At 35.6% G+C, this 22,268-nt stretch overlaps 1 protein-coding gene and 1 non-coding gene across 7 annotated transcripts in view; both read right to left on the reverse strand.

Annotated features, from left to right (window-relative positions):
- The window catches only part of Rbpj (recombination signal binding protein for immunoglobulin kappa J region), a 220,210-nt gene that overhangs the window by 52,508 nt on the left and 145,434 nt on the right, over window positions 1-22,268 (reverse strand). For 2 of the 6 annotated variants that reach the window (XM_058572380.1, XM_046423605.2), the window contains exon 2: window positions 15,352-15,538. The exons of 3 other annotated variants lie outside the window; for them this stretch is intronic. In XM_058572380.1, coding sequence (XP_058428363.1) covers window positions 15,352-15,368 — 17 coding nt within the window. In that variant the 5' untranslated portion in view covers window positions 15,369-15,538. Of the gene's footprint in view, window positions 1-3,581; window positions 3,614-15,351; window positions 15,539-22,268 lie in introns of those variants that run through there. One more of the 6 variants, XM_058572381.1, reaches the window with a different exon arrangement.
- Window positions 7,261-7,391, reverse strand: LOC124078848 (small nucleolar RNA SNORA51). Its single transcript, XR_006847078.1, has one exon. It is a non-coding gene; the product is annotated as a small nucleolar RNA SNORA51 (small nucleolar RNA).

Here is a 22,268-nt window from a genome sequence, read left to right on the forward strand (position 1 = left end):
GGTACCTAGGGTAATCAAATTCACAAGGACAGAAAGCAGAATGATGGCTGTCAGGGGAAGGTGTGCCTGATATTCAAAAGGTGCTCAATAAATATTTACTGAATGAACAAATGTATGGGCACATATTTCTGAAATATAACAGCTTCTATTAAACATATGACAATTAAGACACTCAATTCTTTCCAACTCTATTATCATTCCACAACTGCTAACTAGGCATGCAAAACCAGGAATCAGATGAAGAACGAGGAGCAAGCCATCTACACCAGAGGCTCTGGGGTGACCACTAATTCATCAACACGAATGAACTGTAGAGGTGCCCATGTATTGGGTACCTAGCAGGGTTCTGGGTGCTCTACATACAGTATGCCTCTCAGCCGTCACCAAAAAAGAGAATTCCATTCTAAAGATAAGATGGGGGAAAGAGGAGCAAAGCTGAGTCTGACCCAAACTCACACATTTAGGAAATAAGTGGCAGACAGGGGTGTAATTCATTTGTGACTTCAAAGTAAACTGATTTTCTCTGTGTTAACAAATATGTAGCAATCCTACAAGAAGTTAAGAACTGAAGACATGCAGCAAAAAGGGAAATAGAGAATTATTACTAAGGACATGGAGTTTCAGTTGGGAACGATGAAAAAGTTCTAGAGGCTGATGCTGTTGACAGCTGTACAGCAATGTGAATGTACTTAATGCTACTGGACTGTACACTTAATTTTACATTGTGGATATCTTACAAGAATAATATATATTTAGGTTTGCCTTACACTGACTTAGCATGTTACTAGGCTTGTCTTGGAGGGCCCTATATTATTGTCACCAGCGGCTCACCAGTAACTTAGAAAAAGCAAATTAAGTAGATGCCAAAACAAACAAAAAGAATCCAAGGAATATATGTGTATATAAATGATTTTTACTACTATCAAGGCAAAGATGTAAAGGAAAGAGATGGCATGATGAAGTCTGTCTTAGGAAAGGCAGGCAGCTCAGTCAACATACGACAACCCTTGTATGTGGCCTGTGTCTCTCTCCACAAAGACTGCTTAGGACAGACAGAACATCTTATATGCAAAATAGAGTAATCATGAAAAACTGGCTTATTCCTACAAGATGAAATCACATAATTTTCTTCCTAATATTTTTCTTCATATTTCTCATTGCCACCTCAAATTATAAACAATTTTCATTGTTTATAAAGAAAATAAAATATTTTCTTTCCATAAAATTGTTGGCAGCAATTTTTGAGGTTGTCAGTGGCATTATGTAATCCTGAATTTCTGAAGGCTAGGTAGTAACTCAAAAAATTGTTCTAGGAAGAAATATACCAGACAATTGAGGGTTATTATAGTCTTCTCGGCTTTTAAAATGCTCTTTCCAACATTAATGAGACTCTTAAAAAAAATAAGAAGAAGAAAACATGAAACAGCAAAAGTAAAAGAGATATTTTTTTCCCTTCCCATGAAATGTAAGATTGTCCATTGAGTACAACTACATGTAAAACTTCTTAATCTGTTTTCCAAGGGTTCTATTCTTGAAAATAAATGCAACTTTTAGTGTGTAGTCCATCTGTGTGGGAATGGGGTCCAGTTATTTGGTAACCACTGTCCAGGACAGGTAAATAAGCATTTGGTAGGAAGACTAATCAGATCTCCAAGAAGAGACTTCAGCAGAAAGGGCCAAGGAGACTAATGGAGAAGCAAATGAGAGAAAAAAATAAGCTGAGTATCAGAAGGCATCTCAGAATTAGTTCTTGTCTCTAAAGAATTAACAAACTATAGAAAAATGTAATTAGCAGTTTAAAAAAATAATAATAATTTAGCCAAAGAATCTGTTTTTAAACCTGGACTCTATATTGAGTCTCAATACCCTAGAAATAAAATATTATAAATATCCAGTGAAAATTCAAACTATAATACTGGTAGATAAAGGCCAAGTAAGTATACTCTTCAGCTATCATCACACAGATGGAAATATTGGTGACAGAAAAGAAATGTTTCGCTGTAATGGTTCTATTCATCTTGATTCAGCTTCTAGATTCAGACTCAGACACAGTATTGTACAATTAGGTGGAACATGAAGAACCCATTTTTTTTCCCTTCATTAAAGTATACTTGAGAAATTACTGGTACTCCTAGGCCAATAACAAATTTTAAAATATCTGCTGTTGACCTTAGATTTTTTATTGCTGATTAAGTTAAAAAATGGTCGAAATAGCCTGTCCTTCAGGAGACTCTTCTGAATATTAAATGTGAGAATTTAGGTAAATGTGAACAAATGGATATCAAAAAAATATGTAATAGAATGCTCACAACATCATTAGATATAATAAACCCAAATTAGAAACAAACCAAATGTTTGGAAAAATTATACAATCGCACAACACGGTACTATTAATGTAACAAAATCAAACAACTTACTACTCCATTTGCAATGTTGTAGTACCAAAAGAATGCAGACTTAAAAGGTATAATATTGCAAAATTCTATTTATATGAAAATCAAAAGCAGGCAAAAATAGTCTCCAGTATCCATCAGATTCAGTTACCATGGAGAAGAAGGGATACAGACACCAGAGGGGCTATGAGAAGGGCCTCTGGGGAGCTAGCCAGCAATACTCCTTCCTTATGTCATGGCTATTATGTAGTAATTACTATACTATATACTTGGAGCACACAGCAATTAAGAAGGAAAATGGTCCCTCTCCAGGTGGAGGTACAACACAACAGCAGCTAAGGAAAACAGGCATTATGGTACATACTTTATATGAACATCATACTTTCTACCCACATGCATCTTATAAGGCAGGTGTGATTATCCCTCATTAGACATAGAAGAAACTTGGTTTAGCACCTGCCTTACCCAAATTCACATACTGGCAAATTTTGTTCAAAATGTAAATAGTTTAATATTCATGATTTTCCACATAATCTGCATTAAGATAGAATTTTAACTGTAGTTCAGTTCTGGATATGAAAATGTGAAAGGAGTGACAAGTTGTGTTTTTGTTTTTTTTTTTGGGGGGGGGGTTGGTTTTTTTTGAGAGGAGTATTGGGCACTGATCTCAGGGGCACTTTACCACTGAGATACATACATCCCCAGTCCTTTTCTTCTTACTATTATTTTTATTTGAGACAGGGTCTTGCTAAATTGCTGAGGGTCTCCTTAAGTTGTTGACGCTGGGCTGGCCTTGAACTTGCGATCCTCCTGTCTTGGGCTCCAAAGTTGCTGGAATTATAGGTGTGTGTAACTGTGCTCAGCTAGGACATTAATATTAATGCTAGGATTACAAAGTATACTAAAACTTTCTATGATATAGCTTAAATTGGTTTGCTTGAAATGAGGAGGGATGGAGGGAGGTCAACCAAAAAAAAATTTTAAAGAAAACTTTCATTACCTTCCCAATTTTCACCTATTGATTAAAGTTATATGAGTAAAGAACAAATATTTCTTTGATTACTGGAAAGTGAAGAAATGTTTCCTAAATACACAGAATTCAGGAAATCTAAAGACATCTCCTCTGAGAGCCAAACCTTGACTAATGCATACATACACAAATGTATGAATATATGTGCGCTGCTTTACCTTTGGGTGGTCCTGCATGCAGTCTAATTCTTTTATAACCATCAAAGGAGTCTCTGCCTGGCACGAGCAAAGAAAAGGTTTAAAATGAGAGTGGTGAGATCATTAAGTAGTGATTAAAAGCACAGATCATCAGTAACTTATGGTGGCACTGCACTATTACAAGAGTGAAGGTTTTGAGGATCTAAGTGAAACCAAGAGGGCACTTCAATAACCACCCTCCCAGATTTGCTTCCTTTTACTTACTTGCTTATAGTTGACTTTAAAAATTACAGAGACCACTCAGCTGAGCACTAGCTCATTCTACTAGATAACATCTGGCTCACTCTTCATCTGGGCCTACACAGGTGTCTGTCTGAAGGGTGAAATATTTGACCTCAGAATGCCAAAGTCGCCACTCTGAGACCACACTAATGGGGCCGTTTTCTCAACTTGTGTCCTATGAAGAGCTATGAAGATGGATTATGTGTGGGTGAGCCACTGACTACTTCATCTCCCATCACCTTTCCCCAGCCCTGTTTCATACTCTGTTGTTGCTGCTGCTGCCTTTTTTTTTTTTTTTTTGGTACCAGGGATTAACTCAAGGGCACTCAACCACTGAGCCACATCCTCAGCCCTATTTTGTACTTTATTTAGAGATTGGGTCTCACTGAGTTGCTTAGGACCTCGCCATTGCTGAGGCTGGCTCTGAACTCAGAATTCTCCTGTCTCAGCCTCCCAAGTGACTGGATTATCGGTGTGAGTCACCGCATCCGGTACACTCTGCTTCTTTATCCCATAAATATTCCCAAACCTTATCCTAGGGGAGAGAGATTTGAGACTTATTGTCTTGTCTCCATGCTTGGCTGCCTTGAAAATAAACTTTCTCAAGGCTTGCTTCAGTGACTGGCATACTGTGTAGCAGGCAAAATGAATCTGGTTCAATAGCATAACTGGAGGTGGCACTGAGCAAGAAAAGAATAAGGCCTATAGGAAGGAAGAGATTTAACTTTCAGAGTTTGGTTCATTCATGTTATGTACTTAGTTGGTACTTTGTTGTGTTATAAATTTAAACTATGTAAACTGCAAAGCTGTTATGTTACAGAATTAATTTACTATTTTACTGTCTTAGTCAACTGCTTTAAATGAAATTAAAAATAGAGTAGTTTTTCTTTGGAGATTAGCTCCACTGTAGCTACTTCATTCTGAATACTCCTTCTCTCCCTACCTTCTGCACATGCATGTTCCTTAAAGACAGTGGAGTCTCTCTTGTCTGTTACTAGCGAGCCGGACCTCTTCCCTCCTTGTTGCCTTCCACAAGCACTTCACTAACAAATGCCATTATCTATAATCCAAATTCTCATATCTATCTCCATTCCCTCACTCCATAAGGTTAGAAGAAACTCTCTTTATCCCTTACACCCACACCTTCCTCAGTCTTCATACAGCAGAGCAAACAAGAGAGAATACACAGAATAGATGGATCTCCTTGTATAATTTCTCATTTAAGCCTTGCTAACAATCCTGAGTCAGCATTTTAACCTACAAGGGAAAACTGAAGCTCAGAGAATTACAAGGTAGGGCTTTCCACTACTTCTGACCACACATTGATCATATTATGGTTGAGGACAACAAGTCCCACAGATAAATACATACGGAAGCTATACTCTGGTGCACAAACCACTCATCTTTCTTGCCTTTCCCCCAAGAGGACATTTCCCCTTAAAACTCACTGATGATGACCATTTGTTTTTCATATTTTTTTTTAAAAAAGTGTCATATAAAAACTTATTTAATGTTTCACAAAATCATTTTATTTACCTATAAACTATTTTTCAGCAAACTAAAACTGCCAAATCCGGAGGATTATACATTGTAGTAATCCAACCAGAGAATATAAAGAATGCTGTAAAGTTAAATAAACTAGAAAAATCTAATTGTGTTACCAGCTCTAGATATTAATCAAATCCAAGCTTTTTAAAGAATTTTAAAAAAAATTTAAAAAAAAAAAATGCCAAGCTTTTTCCACAATAAACTGGACACGCACCAGGGTTATTTTAAGCTGTATATTTTATGCTAGCCAATTTTGTTTGTTTAACTGCAGGCACACACATTGGAGACATATGGCCAAAGTAATAAATTCGTATGATTCACATTTAGGTTGACTCAAATGCATGCAATAGTAAACATCAAGTTCTCAAATACAAGTCTGTACACAGTGGTGCTTACTAAGTGAATGAACAATAATAATAGCAAATCATCTGTTAAAGAAAAAACAACAAAAAATTATTATGGAACTGTAGCTCTTAAACCATATTATTTAGACCAACCATTTCTGAATTAAATAAGGATTATAAACAAACTGATAAGAAATGCCTCTGAAGTTTGTTTCTATAAGAGAAAAAAATTATGAATGAGCTGATATTAACTTTACAAATCTTTCAATGAGGAGAACGTTTCACCAAGTTCAAATAGCTAAAAATAATGATTAATTTCTCATCTTAATAAAACTATTTTCCCTATGAGAATTCCCCCCAAATACAATGTTATAGGTTACTGTCACTTGCTCAACAAAGTCATTCTTTTTTTTTTTGGTACCAGGAACTGAACTTAGGGGCACTCAACCACTGAGCCACATCCCCAGCCCTATTTTATTTAGAGATAGGGTCTCACTGGGTTGCTTAGTACCTTGCTGTTGCTAAGGCTGGCTTTAAACTTGGGATCCCCTTGTCTCAGCCTCCCAAGCTGCTGGGATTACAGGTGTGTGTCACGGCACCTGGCTCAACAAAGCCATTCTTTATGAAGCATGTTGACACTTCAAAATACCGAATTTTTGAAAGATTCTATGAAGTGCCAATCCAGATCTAATTGGGGCTCTCAGTATACACCTTATTAGTTCCTTCATTTAGTTTTGCTGCTTAAAACCAATTGATAGAAAAACTTGCATATATAATGTGTAGGTCTCCAGCAATTTCACCAAAGGTAATTCTTTACTGTAATAATAATCTAATATCTAATATGCCACAATGTTTAAGCTGATAATAATTTGGTTGATTAATTAGCTTCCTGTTATTTAAAAATGTTAGTAGTTTTAGGTATGAAGAGAAATATCAGATTGAAAAGACATCCTTCATTCTAAGTATAAATTAGAACTTTGGGATGAAACTCAAAATTGAAAGGGAGAAAAAAAAAGTTGAAAGGAAGTTATTTTTTAATGTTCACCTTTTATCTACTGCTATAGTCTAAATATGTCCTCCAAAGTTTATGTAGGAAATTCAATCCCCAATGCATCAGTGTTTGGAGACGGGTCCTTATGGGAGTTGTTTCCATCCCAAAGGCTCTGCCTTCATAAATGGATTGTCATATTGTGAGAGAGGATTTGTTATAAAGTTGGGTTTAGCCCCTTCTTAACCTCCCTTTCCTGTGCATAACCTCTTGCCCACCTTATACTTTCTACCATGTTACAATGTTGCAGGCAAGGACCTCACCAGATGTGGCCCCTCAATGGTAATCTTCTCAACCTCCGGAACTGTAAGATATATACTATTTTCATTCATTACCCAGTCTGTGGTATTTTGTTACAGCAGTACAAAGTGGATTAAGACAGCTGCGAATATCTTGGTTTGATTCTAGTAGTCCTCAAGAACTAACCTTGGGTGTACTGGTCTGGTCACTGTACTCAAGAAGTTCATTTCCCTCAACTCCATAGCCCCCATTCACAATACAGTCCAGACAGGAGGCCTGGGCTGGCGTGTCTATAGGATAGGTTTACTCTGCCTCCCTTTTGTATATACTCAGCATAAAAACACAGCCTGTGGTAAGCACCAGGAGGTCAACAAGCTCTTTATTCTGAAAACAAAATACTACTTGTCCTGGGTCAGTTCTTTTAACTTTGGACAGCCTCCTAGGATCTAAGATTTATGCTATTTTTATAGCATCCTCCTAACTGACCTTTGTTGGCCAGCTCACTTTCTCACTTGGCCTGCCTGGTTCTGTGACTCAAAAGTTGACTTTATTCAATGTTCACATTATTATTCTTTTATAGTCAGAATGCAGAGGAAATTCTTTTGTTTGCTCAAGTTGCAAGTAATGAGTTGGGAGGGAGGAAAGGAAGAGAGAAGGGAGCTGTGGAGTACAAAGAGCGGATAGAGAGCAAAGGAGACAGAGAACACTGGAGCCAAGAGAGCAGTAACAAAAGACAGAGGAGAACAAGACTGCTTGAGGGAGTGTCAGAGCCACCAAGTCAAAGAGAAACAAGACAGCAATGGAGGATCTGGGTGGCCATAAAAGGGCAATTGTCCACCTCCTAACAGACCAAATCTGGTCAGTCCCAAATATGGAAATGTTTTAGTTGGAATACAGAGCCTTTCTTCTGTAAAACATGAGCACAGATCACAATCTGGCTTTCCCTATAAATAATCTCACACTTGCACATCTACCCATGGCAAGAAAGATCTGTTCAATTATTATGTACACTATTTCCAAGTTTTGCTCCCCCAAAGCCTGCCTTTTGACCAAAAACAAAAATGAAAACAAATAACAACAACAAAACAACCCCCACTTCAATGCTTTCATAGGTATTGCAGAGCTTCAGTCTCCATGTCAGTGAAATGGGAATACTAGAGATCTGTTGTGAAGCATGAGCTAATAAATGCAAAATGCTTGGCGTGGAACACCTCAAGCACAATATTCGTTAAATGTCAGTGTAATAACACACTTGAGACTTCTCTGTCTTCAGACCCACTACCAAACTCACAAGAATTTAGTGATAACATATATACTGAAACTAAGATCATTTCAAAATAAAATTACTTCTTTAAATATCTGGTCATTCTCTCCATTTGTAAATTTAGAGGTTCATCAATAAGATATCTGGTCTTCTCTCCACTTGTAAATTAAGAGATGATTAATAAGAGAAAGGCTTGTTATGCCATGACAGGATAGATGTAAATCTAAAAACTTAGTGTTGCCAGGTACAGTGGGCACACATCTGTAATTTCAGCAACTTGGGAAACTGAGGCAGGAAAATTACAAGTTCCAGTCCAGCCAAACCAACATAGTGAAGCCCTCAGCAATTTAGCAAGACCCTGTCTCAAAATAAAAAGGGATAGGATATGATTCAATGATCAAGTACCCATGGGTTCAATTCCCAGCACCAAAACAAAGCAACAACAAGCATCCCCCCCCCCCCCAACCTAGGGTTATCCAAATTGTATTCATTTGACAAATATTTACTGAGAACCTGCTGTGACTATTCACTCTCCCAGGGGCCAGGGATACAGTACCAACAAAATAAACAAAATCAGTTAATGGTGGTAAAGAATAGGTTTGGGAACTAGAGCAAAGATTGAAAATTGTTTCTCTGCAGAGGAAATGTCAGTGTGTACTTCAAAGGTGAATGCTCTCAGTGGATCCTACTTATTCCAAACCCTCCTTGCTTTATATATGCACCCATGTTCCATGCCTCTGCTAGAATTTTCACTGACAGGTTAGTTTTTCCACAGATATTTCAACAACAAAGGGTCCTGATAAAGCTAAATTTAATGCACATTTTATTAATCTAGTTGCTTAGCTGCTACCACTAACTCTTATATATGCGTGTATACACATACACACAGAGAAACACATACTCAATCACGCTCATCACTACTATCACAGTACTGGTATCAACAAGACACAAAGGCCCTCAAAGTAAGTACTTTTTCCAAAGTGTTCTATCTTACCTCTGCATCAACAGTTCTACCCCAGGATTCCTTATAACAATTAAGGGTAGGAGGACAAAAGGAGGCAGTTGTCCTTCCTCCAAAGTAGCACATTTATAGTCATTATTTCTAAAGAAAGATAATATGCTGACATACAGTTGATAAAGCAAGGCCCACAGACCAGTGGAGAAGGTCAGCTTGATCTTACTGTGGTTTCCCCCTGGAGGTAGGGGCTCACTTGCTCACTCACTCTCACCTATGTGAGCCTAACTACACCACTAATGAAAACTATGCTCCATATCTAAACAGTAAGTTTGGCATTTTGAAGAAAGAACACACACACACATCTTCCTGTTCATCTACGTACTTTCCTTATAATGCCCAGCAGTTCCACAGTGCGAGAAAAAGTAGCTTCACTGTATTTTTCAAATAGATGTTTTCCTGATTCCCTGATTTTTCTGACATGTACTAACACAGTATATTTCACTTTTTCAATAAGGTTCATACTTGAAATGAATTATAAAGTACTCTTTGAAGAGATACCCCAGATACCACAGTCATCCAAAATAGTACTGTTTTTCAAAGTAATGAGAGATGGTACAATTAGTTTTGAGAACATATTTAATGCTAACAATACCCCATTTACTCAAAACATTTTTTTTTATTTTTTTAAATCTTTATTTTTTATTTTTTTATTTTTATTTTTTATTTATTTATTTTTATTTTTTATTGTTGGTTGTTCAAAACATTACATAGTTCTTGACATATCATATTTCACACTTTGATTCAAGTGGGTTATGAACTCCCAAGTTTTGTTATCTTCAGAAGCTAAAACATCATTTTAAATATAGACACACAGCAGCTCATCTTAATCTTTGAAAGGTGATTCTAACTTATTTTTTATAACCAAAAATCAGCTGAAATAATATCTAATAATGAATACAGAATTCATGATATGCTCTTTCTTCTAAATCTAGATATGGAGTTGGGGTGCATCTCTAGCTACTCATATCAAGTTGGAGACAACTAAACTAGAATATAGTTTAGTTTCCTTCTCAACTATTCCCTAGAAACAAACAAAAAAGTACCAAAGAAAAAGACTATAAGCTGGTATCATGCATTTACGATAACCAAAGAAAAGGGACACAGATCTGAAGAAACAAATGCCACAAGGAGACAACATGAAAACTCATAGCTCCTGACAGATGACTAAGATAAGGTAAGATATGGTGAAGCTGGAAGTGAGTGGGAAACATGATTGAGAAAAAGAATCAATGATCTTAATGATGAAAAGCCAAACAGGGCTACCTACCGAAAGAGAGTAGAAAGAACTGGATAAGACTGGGAGCAGTTGGGAGATGGAGAGAATTTTGAGAAGCAAAGCAACAGAATAAAGGAATTTTAATTCTTCCATACTTCACATTCAGAATCTCTTAGTGAAAGAGGACTAAGTCGCTGACATAACACTCCATATTGTCCCTTTCTGACTCCATCTGCCTGCCTGCCCCATCCCTCCCCCCTCTCTCATTCTTTTTCCCCCTTCATTCTGAGTCATTTTCTCCTGCAGCTACCTTGGATTCCAGGAACTACAATCTTTACTGATAAGCATCTTTATAACAAGGGACTGAAACTACCCCCAAGCAATTGCAAGCAGAACAGATAACACAAGGTGAGATGCCCCCCGCCCCCAAGCAAGAACAATCGCCCACAACAAAACCTGGGGCAATATCTCAGGTGAGGAACCAAATCATGCCCTCAGGTGCTGAGGATGTCCCAAAGCTTCAGAGAACCCATCCCCATCATAGTCTGATCCCCATCATAGTCTGACCAAAATGATTTACTCTCAGGAGCTATACAAGCTTCTCAGCCATACAACCCGCCTTTGTGCCCTTTTCTATAAAACCTCAAAGTTTCTGTCAGTTCCTTGAGACATAGTTGATCACGGCATGTCAAAAGCTCCTTTCCTGCCCTTCATCACTGCTGTCTCTTTAATTGGCATACTGGGACAGGTGACATAGCCTGGTCTGTTTGGACCAACGGAGCTGAAGCTTCATCCAAGGGCTCTGCCACTAACAGTGCATGCCTGCACACATCTGTACAAAGACTAGCAACTACCATCAGGCAGTTAACCCATGACTAGGAGGCTTTACTTCCTATAATTTCAAAACACAATTTCTAAGGAGTATGTCATACCCAGTTTGGAAAAGAAACTATGTACATTAACAAGATTTCCAAGAACTTGAAGTGAAAGATAAAACAGGCTTTTATTTTTTGCCCTCCTCTTCTGGCAAGAATTATTCCGTTTTTTCAACTCCCAAGTGTAGAAAACTAATGTACAAATTCCATTGTAGTGAAACAATTTACCAGAAGTCTTCATCTTCTGTTTTCTGAAGACAAAAAAAATTGTATTTTTGACATAATCTTAAAACACATGTGCATATGATGATACTGCCCTACCTTATTTATTAAAAAATATTCACCAGATACTGTGATTATCCTCAACAGATCTATAAATAACTGCTGTTACAAGGCTACTGTATAAGAAAATGCACTAATTCAAGAAAAATAAAAGTTTAAATATTATCAAAATCCTCACACACAGAAATTCTACATTTAAACATCTGACCACCTTAAATATTTGTAATATATATCTGATTTATGCTGAATTTCTATAGCTTTATATTTATCTTCTGAATTAAAGAGTCACCTGTTAAAGGAACAAATCCTAACACATAAAATAAATTTAGTGAATTTTAAGATGTATCATCAGGTTTTTTTCTAACTACAGCAATCATTTACTTCAATACAAAGTAAGAGTAAATCACAACTAGGAAATACTATAAATTCTTTCTTTTTCATTTTTTTCCCTTTGGTATTGAACCCAGAGGCACATTACAACTGAGCCACATCCCCAGATCTTTTTTTATTTTGAGACACGGTCTAAGCTGCTTAGGACATTGCTAAATTGCTAAGGCTGGGCTTGAATTTGTGATTCTTCTGCCTCAGCCTCCAAATTGCTGGGATTATGGCATGTGCCTGGCTGGATTATTGTAAATTCTTAATTATAAACCTTTACATGTTTACCAGGGCAAACAAACAATACACACATACTCACAAAATAATAAAACAACAAAAACATAGGTTTCATAGCTAATTAACTATTCCCTACCATCAGAAATAAGACCACTGATTTGATAATACTTGTGATGGCTATCTACAGGCTTTTGTAGCTTTTGTAGCTGACATCAGTTTGGCAACATGGATTTATAAGACCTGAGTTCCACACAGCTTTCCAGTTACTCATTACAAGAACATCTGTCCAATCCAGTACCAATGCCTACCCTTGAAACAGAAGTTTTAAAAAAACTATATCAGGTGATACATTCATGAAACTTTCTGTTCTATTCTGTTTCTGTAAGGGGTAGGGGGCAGAAACTTAACGAATTAATTTCAGAACGTGTATGAAAAACACTGGTCTATGAATTGATAAACACCAAAATGTATGCCAAGAGGCAGCATACAATATCACTCTACTTGATAAAATAGCCTTGGTTAATACCACTCTAAAGCTACTATTGTTTTATTCTCATTTTCTCTTCTACTCCCTATTCTCCTGTTATAACCTTTACTTCAAACAAAAAAGATAAAAGAGTGACCTTTGAAGATGATGTACAGGAAGAATATGCACACCATATTCTCTTTCACCACAGACTAAAATGCATCCTGGTCATTTCTTTTCAACAAAGCAAAACAATATAAAGCTAATAGTATTTCTGAGGAACTCTGTGCCTATAGGAGGCATACACTTACTAGAACAAAAACATAACTAATCAATGTACACATAAATATGCATAGATTTTGTTCATTTCAACTGCTTTAAAAATTGAAGAATAAGCTTTAAAAAAAAAAAAAGCAATGCATTCTTTTCTACATCCAGTGCATTGACACATTCCTATTCTGAAATATGCTTTGATGCTGGTCACAAACCACTAAAATGTTTTCTTGATCCACTAATAAATGGGATGAAACCAACAATTTGAAAAACAAAGCTTCAGAGAACACAAAAATCATCCTAGCAGAGTAATAGAACCATAGATAAATTACCAGTCTCTAGTGGCTACCTTCTTTCACTGATAAAACAAACAAACAAAAAAAAGCAACTGCTGGGTGCAGTGACACACACCTGTACCTGTAATCCTAGCGGCTCAGGAGTTCAAACCCAGCCTCAGAAACTTAGCAAAGCCCTAAGCAACTCGGTAAGACCCTGTCTCTAAATAAAATTAAAAAAGGGGTGGAGATGTAGCTTAGTAGTTAAGTGCCCCTGGTTTCAATCCCTGGTACCCAAAAAACCCAAATAATGATGATTGATTTACTCTAGAAAGAGTACAGGACAAAGTAAAAGAGTCAGGGCAGAAAAAAAAAGAAAATAATGTGCATGCACACACACATAAATCCTGATCTGGCATTTAAAAATCATCACTATCACAGCTGATCTGCCATTTTGTCCCATGTGCCCAACCCTGCATAAGCGTATGTGTACAATTATCTATGTATAGCAAATATAGCCAATTATCTATGTATTGCAGATTTATATAATAATATGCTTATGTCTCTATATTTTTTATACATAAATTCATATTTTTCCAGATCATTCTCACAACCTATCAAGATAACAAAGTAAGCATTAGATGTGAAGCACAGGTCAGTTGATCCCTAAGCTCTTAAACAAAAACGTATAAACTTTTTAGAGTAAGAAGAGAAGTTGCCAACTCTGGCTATGCATCAAAATCCCTCTGAAGTTCAAAGGAAACAAATGGAGGACCATGTGCTAACCCAGAAAAATTTTACACTTTAAGTAGCAAGTATTATAGAGAAATATATTTTGTAAACAATACATTAAAAACCATTATGTTCCAAAATATCTTTCTGGAGGATAGACACTATTGTATGCCATTACACATAAAATGCCAAGTTGAAATGAATGACTACTTTGGCTAATTAAGCACATGACTACCTTGGAATATGATTAGATCACTATCACTAGGGATATTTTATTATAAAAGTTTTGTGTAGTTTTAAAAATTAAATTCCATTAGGAATTTAACTTTTGGCCAGGCATGGTGGTGCACGCTTATAACCCAGTGGCTCAGGAAGCTAAGGCAGAAGAATCCCGAGTTCAAAGCCACCCTCAGCAACTCAGGTAGGCCCTAAGCAACTCAGCAAGACTCTGTTTCTAAATAAAACATAAAAAAGGGCTGGGGATGTGGTTCGGTGGTTAAGTGCCCCTAGGTTCAAACCCAAGTACAAAAAAAAAAAAAAAAGAATTTAACTGTTGACATACCAAAAGGATCTTATAGAACAAGGTAACCTGGCAAAAGTCGTGGACTCTACCAATGTATTTCTGTTCATGTTTTCTATCTATGACTTATACCTCTTTTCCAAACATAGTTTCCTTTATTAACTAATAGGTTAAGAATGCTGAATCTGATATAATATTAATAAATTCAGCATTCTCGCTAAGTTGGTTCAATTGTACCACTCTTCAAAAAAAGCAAAATTATTAGCAGCCATATAGTACAAAAAATTTTTTAATATCAGTTAAGAAATAGTTTAAAACTCACTCATTTGCCTCTAAATGAAAATTCTGTGCAAAAGACAAAACTCTACTATAAATGGACTAAATAGAACAGTTTTGTTTGGCCAAATTAGTACTCTATCTGAAGAATTTACCCTATTCAGGCTACCATGAAATGACGGCACTGAAGAGAACTATTCTATGATGTAAACCGAAAGATAATTACAGACTAACACATGAATAATCCCTAAACTATGTGGTAAAATAAATTACAGCTTATTTCTACACTATTACTATTAAAACTGAAGGAAAATATCTACCCTCATGTCTTCCATAATCTTATCTCAAAAAGGAAAAAAATTCAATCATAAAACTTTCAATATTTTTAACAAAAATAGCACTATAAATCTATAACCACTTGCAATCTAAATATTAAAATATGCAATAGTAAGATATAGAATCTGAGCATTCATTCTACCCATGACCCTGGGGTCACTGAGAGATTTCTAAAGCATACCTTTTAATCCACGCCATGGTACTTCAAGAACATGTTAAGGTAAGTCACAGACAGCTTGGAACACTTCGGTGCACCTCAAAACACCTCAGCCAGTGTATCTTTAGCATTCTCCTTTCCTTTTGAGATCATAATGGTTCCGAAGAACTATAATGCTTCCATTTGAATGATAGCCTCATAATTTCAATGACTTAAAAACAAAAACAAAAAATAAGGACTTAAGTGTTTGTATGTTAAGCCACTAGGGCGCTGTGTTAAGCTGCCATGACTACAAAAACAAAGGGTGCTGCTAGTAGCATATAACACTGTAATTTTTAATGTGAACCCTTGGATGAATGAGAAGCACCAGGTGTTAGCCATTGTTTTAGAGATCTTTCTAGTGAGTCCCATAAATCCCTTTACCCCAATTACTTCTTCAGTTTCTTCTCAAGGAATGAAAATAACTAAAAAACATATCTAAAGACTTGCTAGGAACCAGGTACACTTGCAAATAACTACTACTCTATTCTTCATTGAATGAGAAATGGAAATCACCTACACAACTGTACTAAAGGGAACTGGTTAAGTGACAGGATTTCCTTCAAACAATGTCCTGATGTAAATATTACTGAATCACTTACTGCATAGTAGTCATTAAATGGAAAAGAGTACCAGTTTCTAAAGCTTATTTCTAACAGAATGCATATAAATAAACAGATAGTTGACTCTAATACCATGAAATACAATTTGGTTTTCATCCCTGTTTCCTGGCATATAACTCCTAAAATCCTTGGAATCTTCAAAGTGATAAGTGTGGTTCTATATGCTAATAAGTTTACTGAAGGCAAGCAGCCCCCTTGTAGACTCTGGATGAGGGCTGGCCACCAGAAAGATAAGGGCAGGATTAGAGGCTTGGGACTTTACCCCTTATTTACAACTTCTAGGAAGGGGAGGGGCTGAAGGTTAAGTTGATTTAACCTTAAATGACCAATGTTTTAATTAATCAGGTCTATGTAATGAAGCCTCCCTAAAAACACAAAGGGACATCGTTCAGAGTACTTCCAGATAGGTGAACACTCAGAGGTTCCTGGAGGGTGTAGTATGCCCCATGGAACCTCTTAGCCCCTTCTCCTATACCTTGCCCTAGTTACCTCGCCACCTTTTTATTATCCTTTATAATAAACCAGTAAACGTAACTGTTACTCAGAGTCCTGTGAGCTAGTCTGGCAAATTAATGGAACTCAAAGATGGAGTTGAAGCAGTCCTGTTTAGAGCAGTCTATCAAAAAAGAATAGAAAAAACCACCTGGGACTTGTGCTAGGCATGTGGGAGGGGCAGCCTCCAGGACAAAGCCCTAGACCTTTGGGATCTGATGTTATCTCCAGGTAGATAAGTGTCAGAAATGAAATGAACTGGAGGACAGACAGATGGTATTCACTGGAGTACTGTGTTTGTCTGTTATACTGTGTTTACCTGTTCTATGTGTGGGGAAAAACCCTACACACATTTGATTTGATCACAAGAAGTCTTCTGTGTTAATTGCTATGGAATGACAGCAGAGGAAAAATTACTTTCTACAGAATGGCTATCCATCAAGTTTTACTGCCTGACTGCACTGGCAGGTATCTGTGTCCCTCTTTCCTGTTCACCACAACCCACCTCTCTTACATAAAAACATTAAAATTATTCCATTATTAAGGTACAGTAAGAAGTGTATGCATCACATTTTTTCTCCCAGCACTACATATCAAACTCAGGAGCACTCTACCACTAAGTAGCACTCTCAGCCCTTTCTTTTAATTTATTAGGGTCTCACTAATTTGTCCAGGCTGGCCTTGAACTTGTAATCTTCCTGCTTTGGCCTCCTCAACTACTGGGATTACAGGCCTTCAGCACTACACCTGGCTTTATGCATCATTTTAAATCTACTAAGAATTCACTCTGTTTCTGCTGCAAGTTTAATACTATCCAGTTACCAAAAAGAATACTTGAGTTATGCAAAGAAAGTCGAACTAATTAATCTTATCAATAAATACATGCATTTACTGTCATAAAGCAATTAAAATTACTTTAGGATGATCCATCAGGAAATTTTTTAAAAAGCTAAGCCATAAAGATGGCTTCCCAGAAAAAAAGAAAGAAGATGAGAAAGTTTCTGTTAATATTCTAGGCATATGGAACAACTGGTGTAAAGGTCAATACACAAAGATGACAAAGTTTCCCAGCTAGGGCAAAGAACACATGCTAAGCAGAAAGTGAAACTATTTCCTCCTTGAAAAGATAGAGTCAGCTCATGAAAAACTTTCAAGCCCAGTGTCAGGGGGAAAAAAATGATATGTTTTTAAGATTTCGATTGATTACAGATTATGGGGAATGCAGATTACAAAATGTAGACCATGCTTCAGAAAGCTAACAATGGTGGCAGAATCACGTGTGGGAAAAAAGCTGACCAAAGTAGAAATAAACTAATGAAGAAAAAAGAACAAAGGACCTGGTCCAATGAAATTCCTGTCTGCAGTTTCAGCCATCTTTTTAAACTGATAATTTCACCACATTAGTGAAATCCTCTGGCCCCTCCCTGCTCCTACTTAAAACCAGTTAATGGTGCTGTGTATGTGTGTGTGCTGTAACCTACACACAACTACCAGGTTCATGCTCCTGAAACACAGTTCCTTCACTGCACAGGGGAAAAAAAAAAAAAAAAAAGTTAACCACTGGAAAGTAGGTCAGAAAGACTTACTCATTACCTCATTTAATTTTCAGAACCCAATTTTATAGGTAAAGCAGACTGTACTTAAAGTACAACCCAAAAAATGTCTGACCCAAGAAAACATATATAGTAAAATAAAAAAATTAAGACTTAAATCTGGATCTTCAATTGGAATTTCTGCATTTCTTTTTCCTACAGCTACACTGTTGTAGAATGTAGATGGGGGAAGGGAATGGTACTGGTGTTAACATTTGTTAATAATGTACCACATACCATGCTAAAGACTTCATGGCATTTTACTTCATTCTGATCTACCTTCCTTTTACAGATAAAGAGATTAAGGATCAGAGAGATTTAAGTCAAGTGCTCAACATCACAGTTAAGAGATGAAAGTGAGAGGACAAGTATCTAATTTCACAATGTTTAAATGCAACACCCATTCACACACCTATACCAATCTTTCTTTCAGAAGCAACTAGAAAAAAATCAAGTCAAATACATAAATTTATTTTTCAAGCATGGCTGAAATGGAAATGATCTAATTATGTAAATTCCTCACAAAAAAACCTAGTCTGTTTTGTAATTTATAACTACATAAACACTTGTTGTCTATGTTTTAGTAAGGAACTACATGCACATTTATTAAAAGCCACCATGGAAGATCAGAATAATATTTAGAAACTTCATTTTATTTCTACAAAGTAAATCCATAAAGTTATGCACTTCTCAATCTTTTAAGGTTGACCTAAATTATGGTAGTTATCAATTAAAATTTCAGTTGACAAAAGAATATGACCATAAAAGATATTTTCCTTAAAAGGGTACAATGTCTATTTTCTCAGCTACATCTTGTTCCCTGGACTGCTACAAGTCTTATCCTCAAGGGAAGAGAAATCATTTATTAACTGAGGGAGGCTAAAGGCATGCAGTCAGATTAGCAGTGATAATACACAATAGCCAATGGATAGCTCTTAACAATGTTTCAAATAATGACTAAAAGAATAATAAAAGGCACTGACAAAAATCCCCCAAATTAAGGACAGGAAGCTCCTAAGCATCTTTAAGACTTGAATGGAAACCATTCAGTAACACTGCGTTCCAAAATTAATTGCAGAAGTGATAAACTGAACTAGAATGCCAATATTTCCTAACAAGTTAGATGAATTGAACAAGAAACCATTTGACATCATTTTTTAAATTGCTGAAACAATCTTGCAGAATTACTATACTGAGGGTTCAAAATCTGTTACCTTAAGAAACTCAAATGATCAGCATAAGTCTTTTGCATAATTCACTGTGAAAGCATAATATTCAAATAGTGGACTATAACAAAAAAATCCATCAAAAATTGTAACACCCAACTACCTCTTTTAGTTGCAAAATTAATTATTAAAAATCTTACGCAAATTTGTATAAAACACTTCATCCTGTTCTTTTTATAGAAGAAACAAATACATTTCCATTCCAGTTATTACAGCCTCCTTCACTATACTGTGAAGTCTAAAGTCTTTTGTAAACCTAGTATTTCACCACCAAAGTCTGGAATACAGAAGGAATAATGACTACTAAATAAGTGAAAATGTTACACATACACTCTCAATACACAAGTGACAGGTACACATAAAGAACTGATGGCAGGCATGGATGATGTGCTCTGAAAAACAGTAGGCACATCAATATTGGTTGAACATAAGTGAAAGTAAATATTTCATAATGACTCTTTCAGGAGAAATAGGGAAAAAAAACTCTACGAAAAGATATTAACCTATTTTTGTCCCTTCATCCCAGAGGCAGAAAACCTATAAAAACCTAATTATAATGTATTATGTAATTATAGATAATATAATAAAAATATAACTATAAATATAACAATGAATATTTAGGGCTGGGGATGTGGCTCAAGTGGTAGCGCGCTCGCCTGGCATGTGCGTGGCCCGGGTTCGATCCTCAGCACCACATACAAACAAAGATGTTGTGTCCACCGAAAACTAAAAAATAAATATGAAAATTCTCTCTCTCTCTCTCTCTTTTAGAAAAAAATGAATATTTATATAAAAGCTATAGATTATGATTTCCAACATATTTGAATGCACCTGTGTCAATTTCTTTGAAACAGTCACAGAACTAAAAACTCTGGATTTTAATAGGTTAAGAATCTAAAAATGATATTTGTTAAACCCAACTTCCATTCTTAAAGTTAACCTATTTGAGGAATTATATTGATATTGTACTAAAACTTACATGTGCAATCAACAACTTTATATATATATATATATATATATATATATATATATTCCTCAAAATACTCTTAAAAATGCATCATGATGATAGTACGAAGGATTGCAAAACTTTTGAAAGAAGATGATTTTAAATTAACTAAGACACCATTTTTTAATTACTATATTTTGATTACAGTTGGTCTGTCAGCTCCAAATCTACAGATTAGAACTAACTGTTTAGGTTTTAAAATATGTGGAAAACAAATTATGAGTGTACTTAATATATAGACAGACTTTTTCCTTTCCCTCCTCGATCCCCCATCATTATTTCCTGAAGAATATAGTATAATAACTATTTACATAGCATTTCTATTGTATTAGAAATTATCCAAGTAATCTAGAGATTTAAAGTATATAGTGTGTACAGATTACACAAAAACATCACACATGAACATACAAGGGACTTGAGCATCCATAAATTTTGATATCCTAGGTAAGTCCTGAAACCTACCCCATAGGGACACTAAGGGACAACTATATTTTGTTTGGTTTGATTACTGAAATTAGTATGCACAGTATTTATGAAGATGTAAGAAAAGCCCTACTGCAAACTACACCTAAAGCATTATTAGCTTTAGGAATATAATTAGAAACATGTTAATAACTTTATACTTTTATGCATTTATCCAGTGTCACATAGTAATCTGAAATGACAATAATAAATGTATTATAATGTTCACAAGGAATGCCTACATATTTCTTTCCAATAACAGGACAATAATTAAATTATGGCACATCCATATGATGGAAGCAGTCATCAAATAACATTGAAATCAAGAATTGACGATATGCTGATTACATGTGTTTAGTTAGTTGTATAATGTTTTTCCACATTACATATTTCTGTGCACATATATTTACATATTTTAACCAAGACAAAAAACTATAAATACATTTGTAAGTATAAATGCATTAAGTTCCAGGCAATCAAGAACTATTTAAGATGTATATACTTCTGTACCTCTAGCCCTTATCACAGTGCCTTGACACAGGTGGCAGAATGGCGTCCAGCTTCGTGGTTGTAAGAATGAACTCTAAAAGAGAAGACTTCCTGAATCTGATTCCCTGATCTACCCCTTAAGAGTTCTGTGACTTCAGACAAGACAATTAACCTCCAGGTATTTAGTTAACTTTTGGGTACTTTATTTTCTCCTTTTGAAAAACTGGGACAAAAATAACATTCACATGATGGTAGGAAAAAATATATCAATAAATACAAAGCAGAACAGTCTCTGGCATAGTGATGACCCAATAAGTTGGACAGGAAGGGAGGGGACAAGGCAGTGGCTCTTCAAATACCAAGAATAAATGACTAGACTATCTAAAATATATACAGAAATGTCAGTAAGCATATAGAAATATGAAACGGGGTTTTTCAAACTTTGCTTACAACAACACATAGCAGGTTTTGTGTATATGTGTGTATACATTATAACCTAGTACATATTTATGCAGACATAAGCTATTCAATATATGTAAATACAAGCTTTTCTATGTCATGACTTTACCTAAATACAGATCATAACCTGCTAACATGATTTTACAATTATCACTTTCTAAGTGATAAATAACTTCTTAATTTTTTTTCTTCAATCATATTATTCTTAGCAAGGGGCAAGAAAGTTTAGCAATTAAAAAACATAAAAATCAGAAAACACTAAACAAGGCTTTAATCTGTCACACATTCCTAATTTTATTTTATTCTTTTCTGAATCTTTTTCTTTAATCTTAAACCACCAGAAATTTCAGTATAAAACAGATGGTTTAAAGATATAACAGAAAATCTGGCAATTTTAAATATATACCTAGGATGACTTCCTCTTAAAGAAATTAATTTTTTGACAAGAGCAAAGACATAAAAGAGTACAAGTTGGGGGTCTGGTGTAATTTCAACTTAATTCTCATAAGATTTTTCCTGATCCAGCTCTCTTCTACACTAATTCAGTGTATCT

This window comes from Marmota monax, unplaced genomic scaffold (genome assembly GCF_021218885.2).
Source record: "Marmota monax isolate L192 unplaced genomic scaffold, Marmota_monax_Labrador192_F-V1.1 WCK01_AAM20220418_F8-fsc00009, whole genome shotgun sequence".
In the NCBI taxonomy this organism is placed as follows: Eukaryota; Metazoa; Chordata; class Mammalia; order Rodentia; family Sciuridae; genus Marmota; species Marmota monax.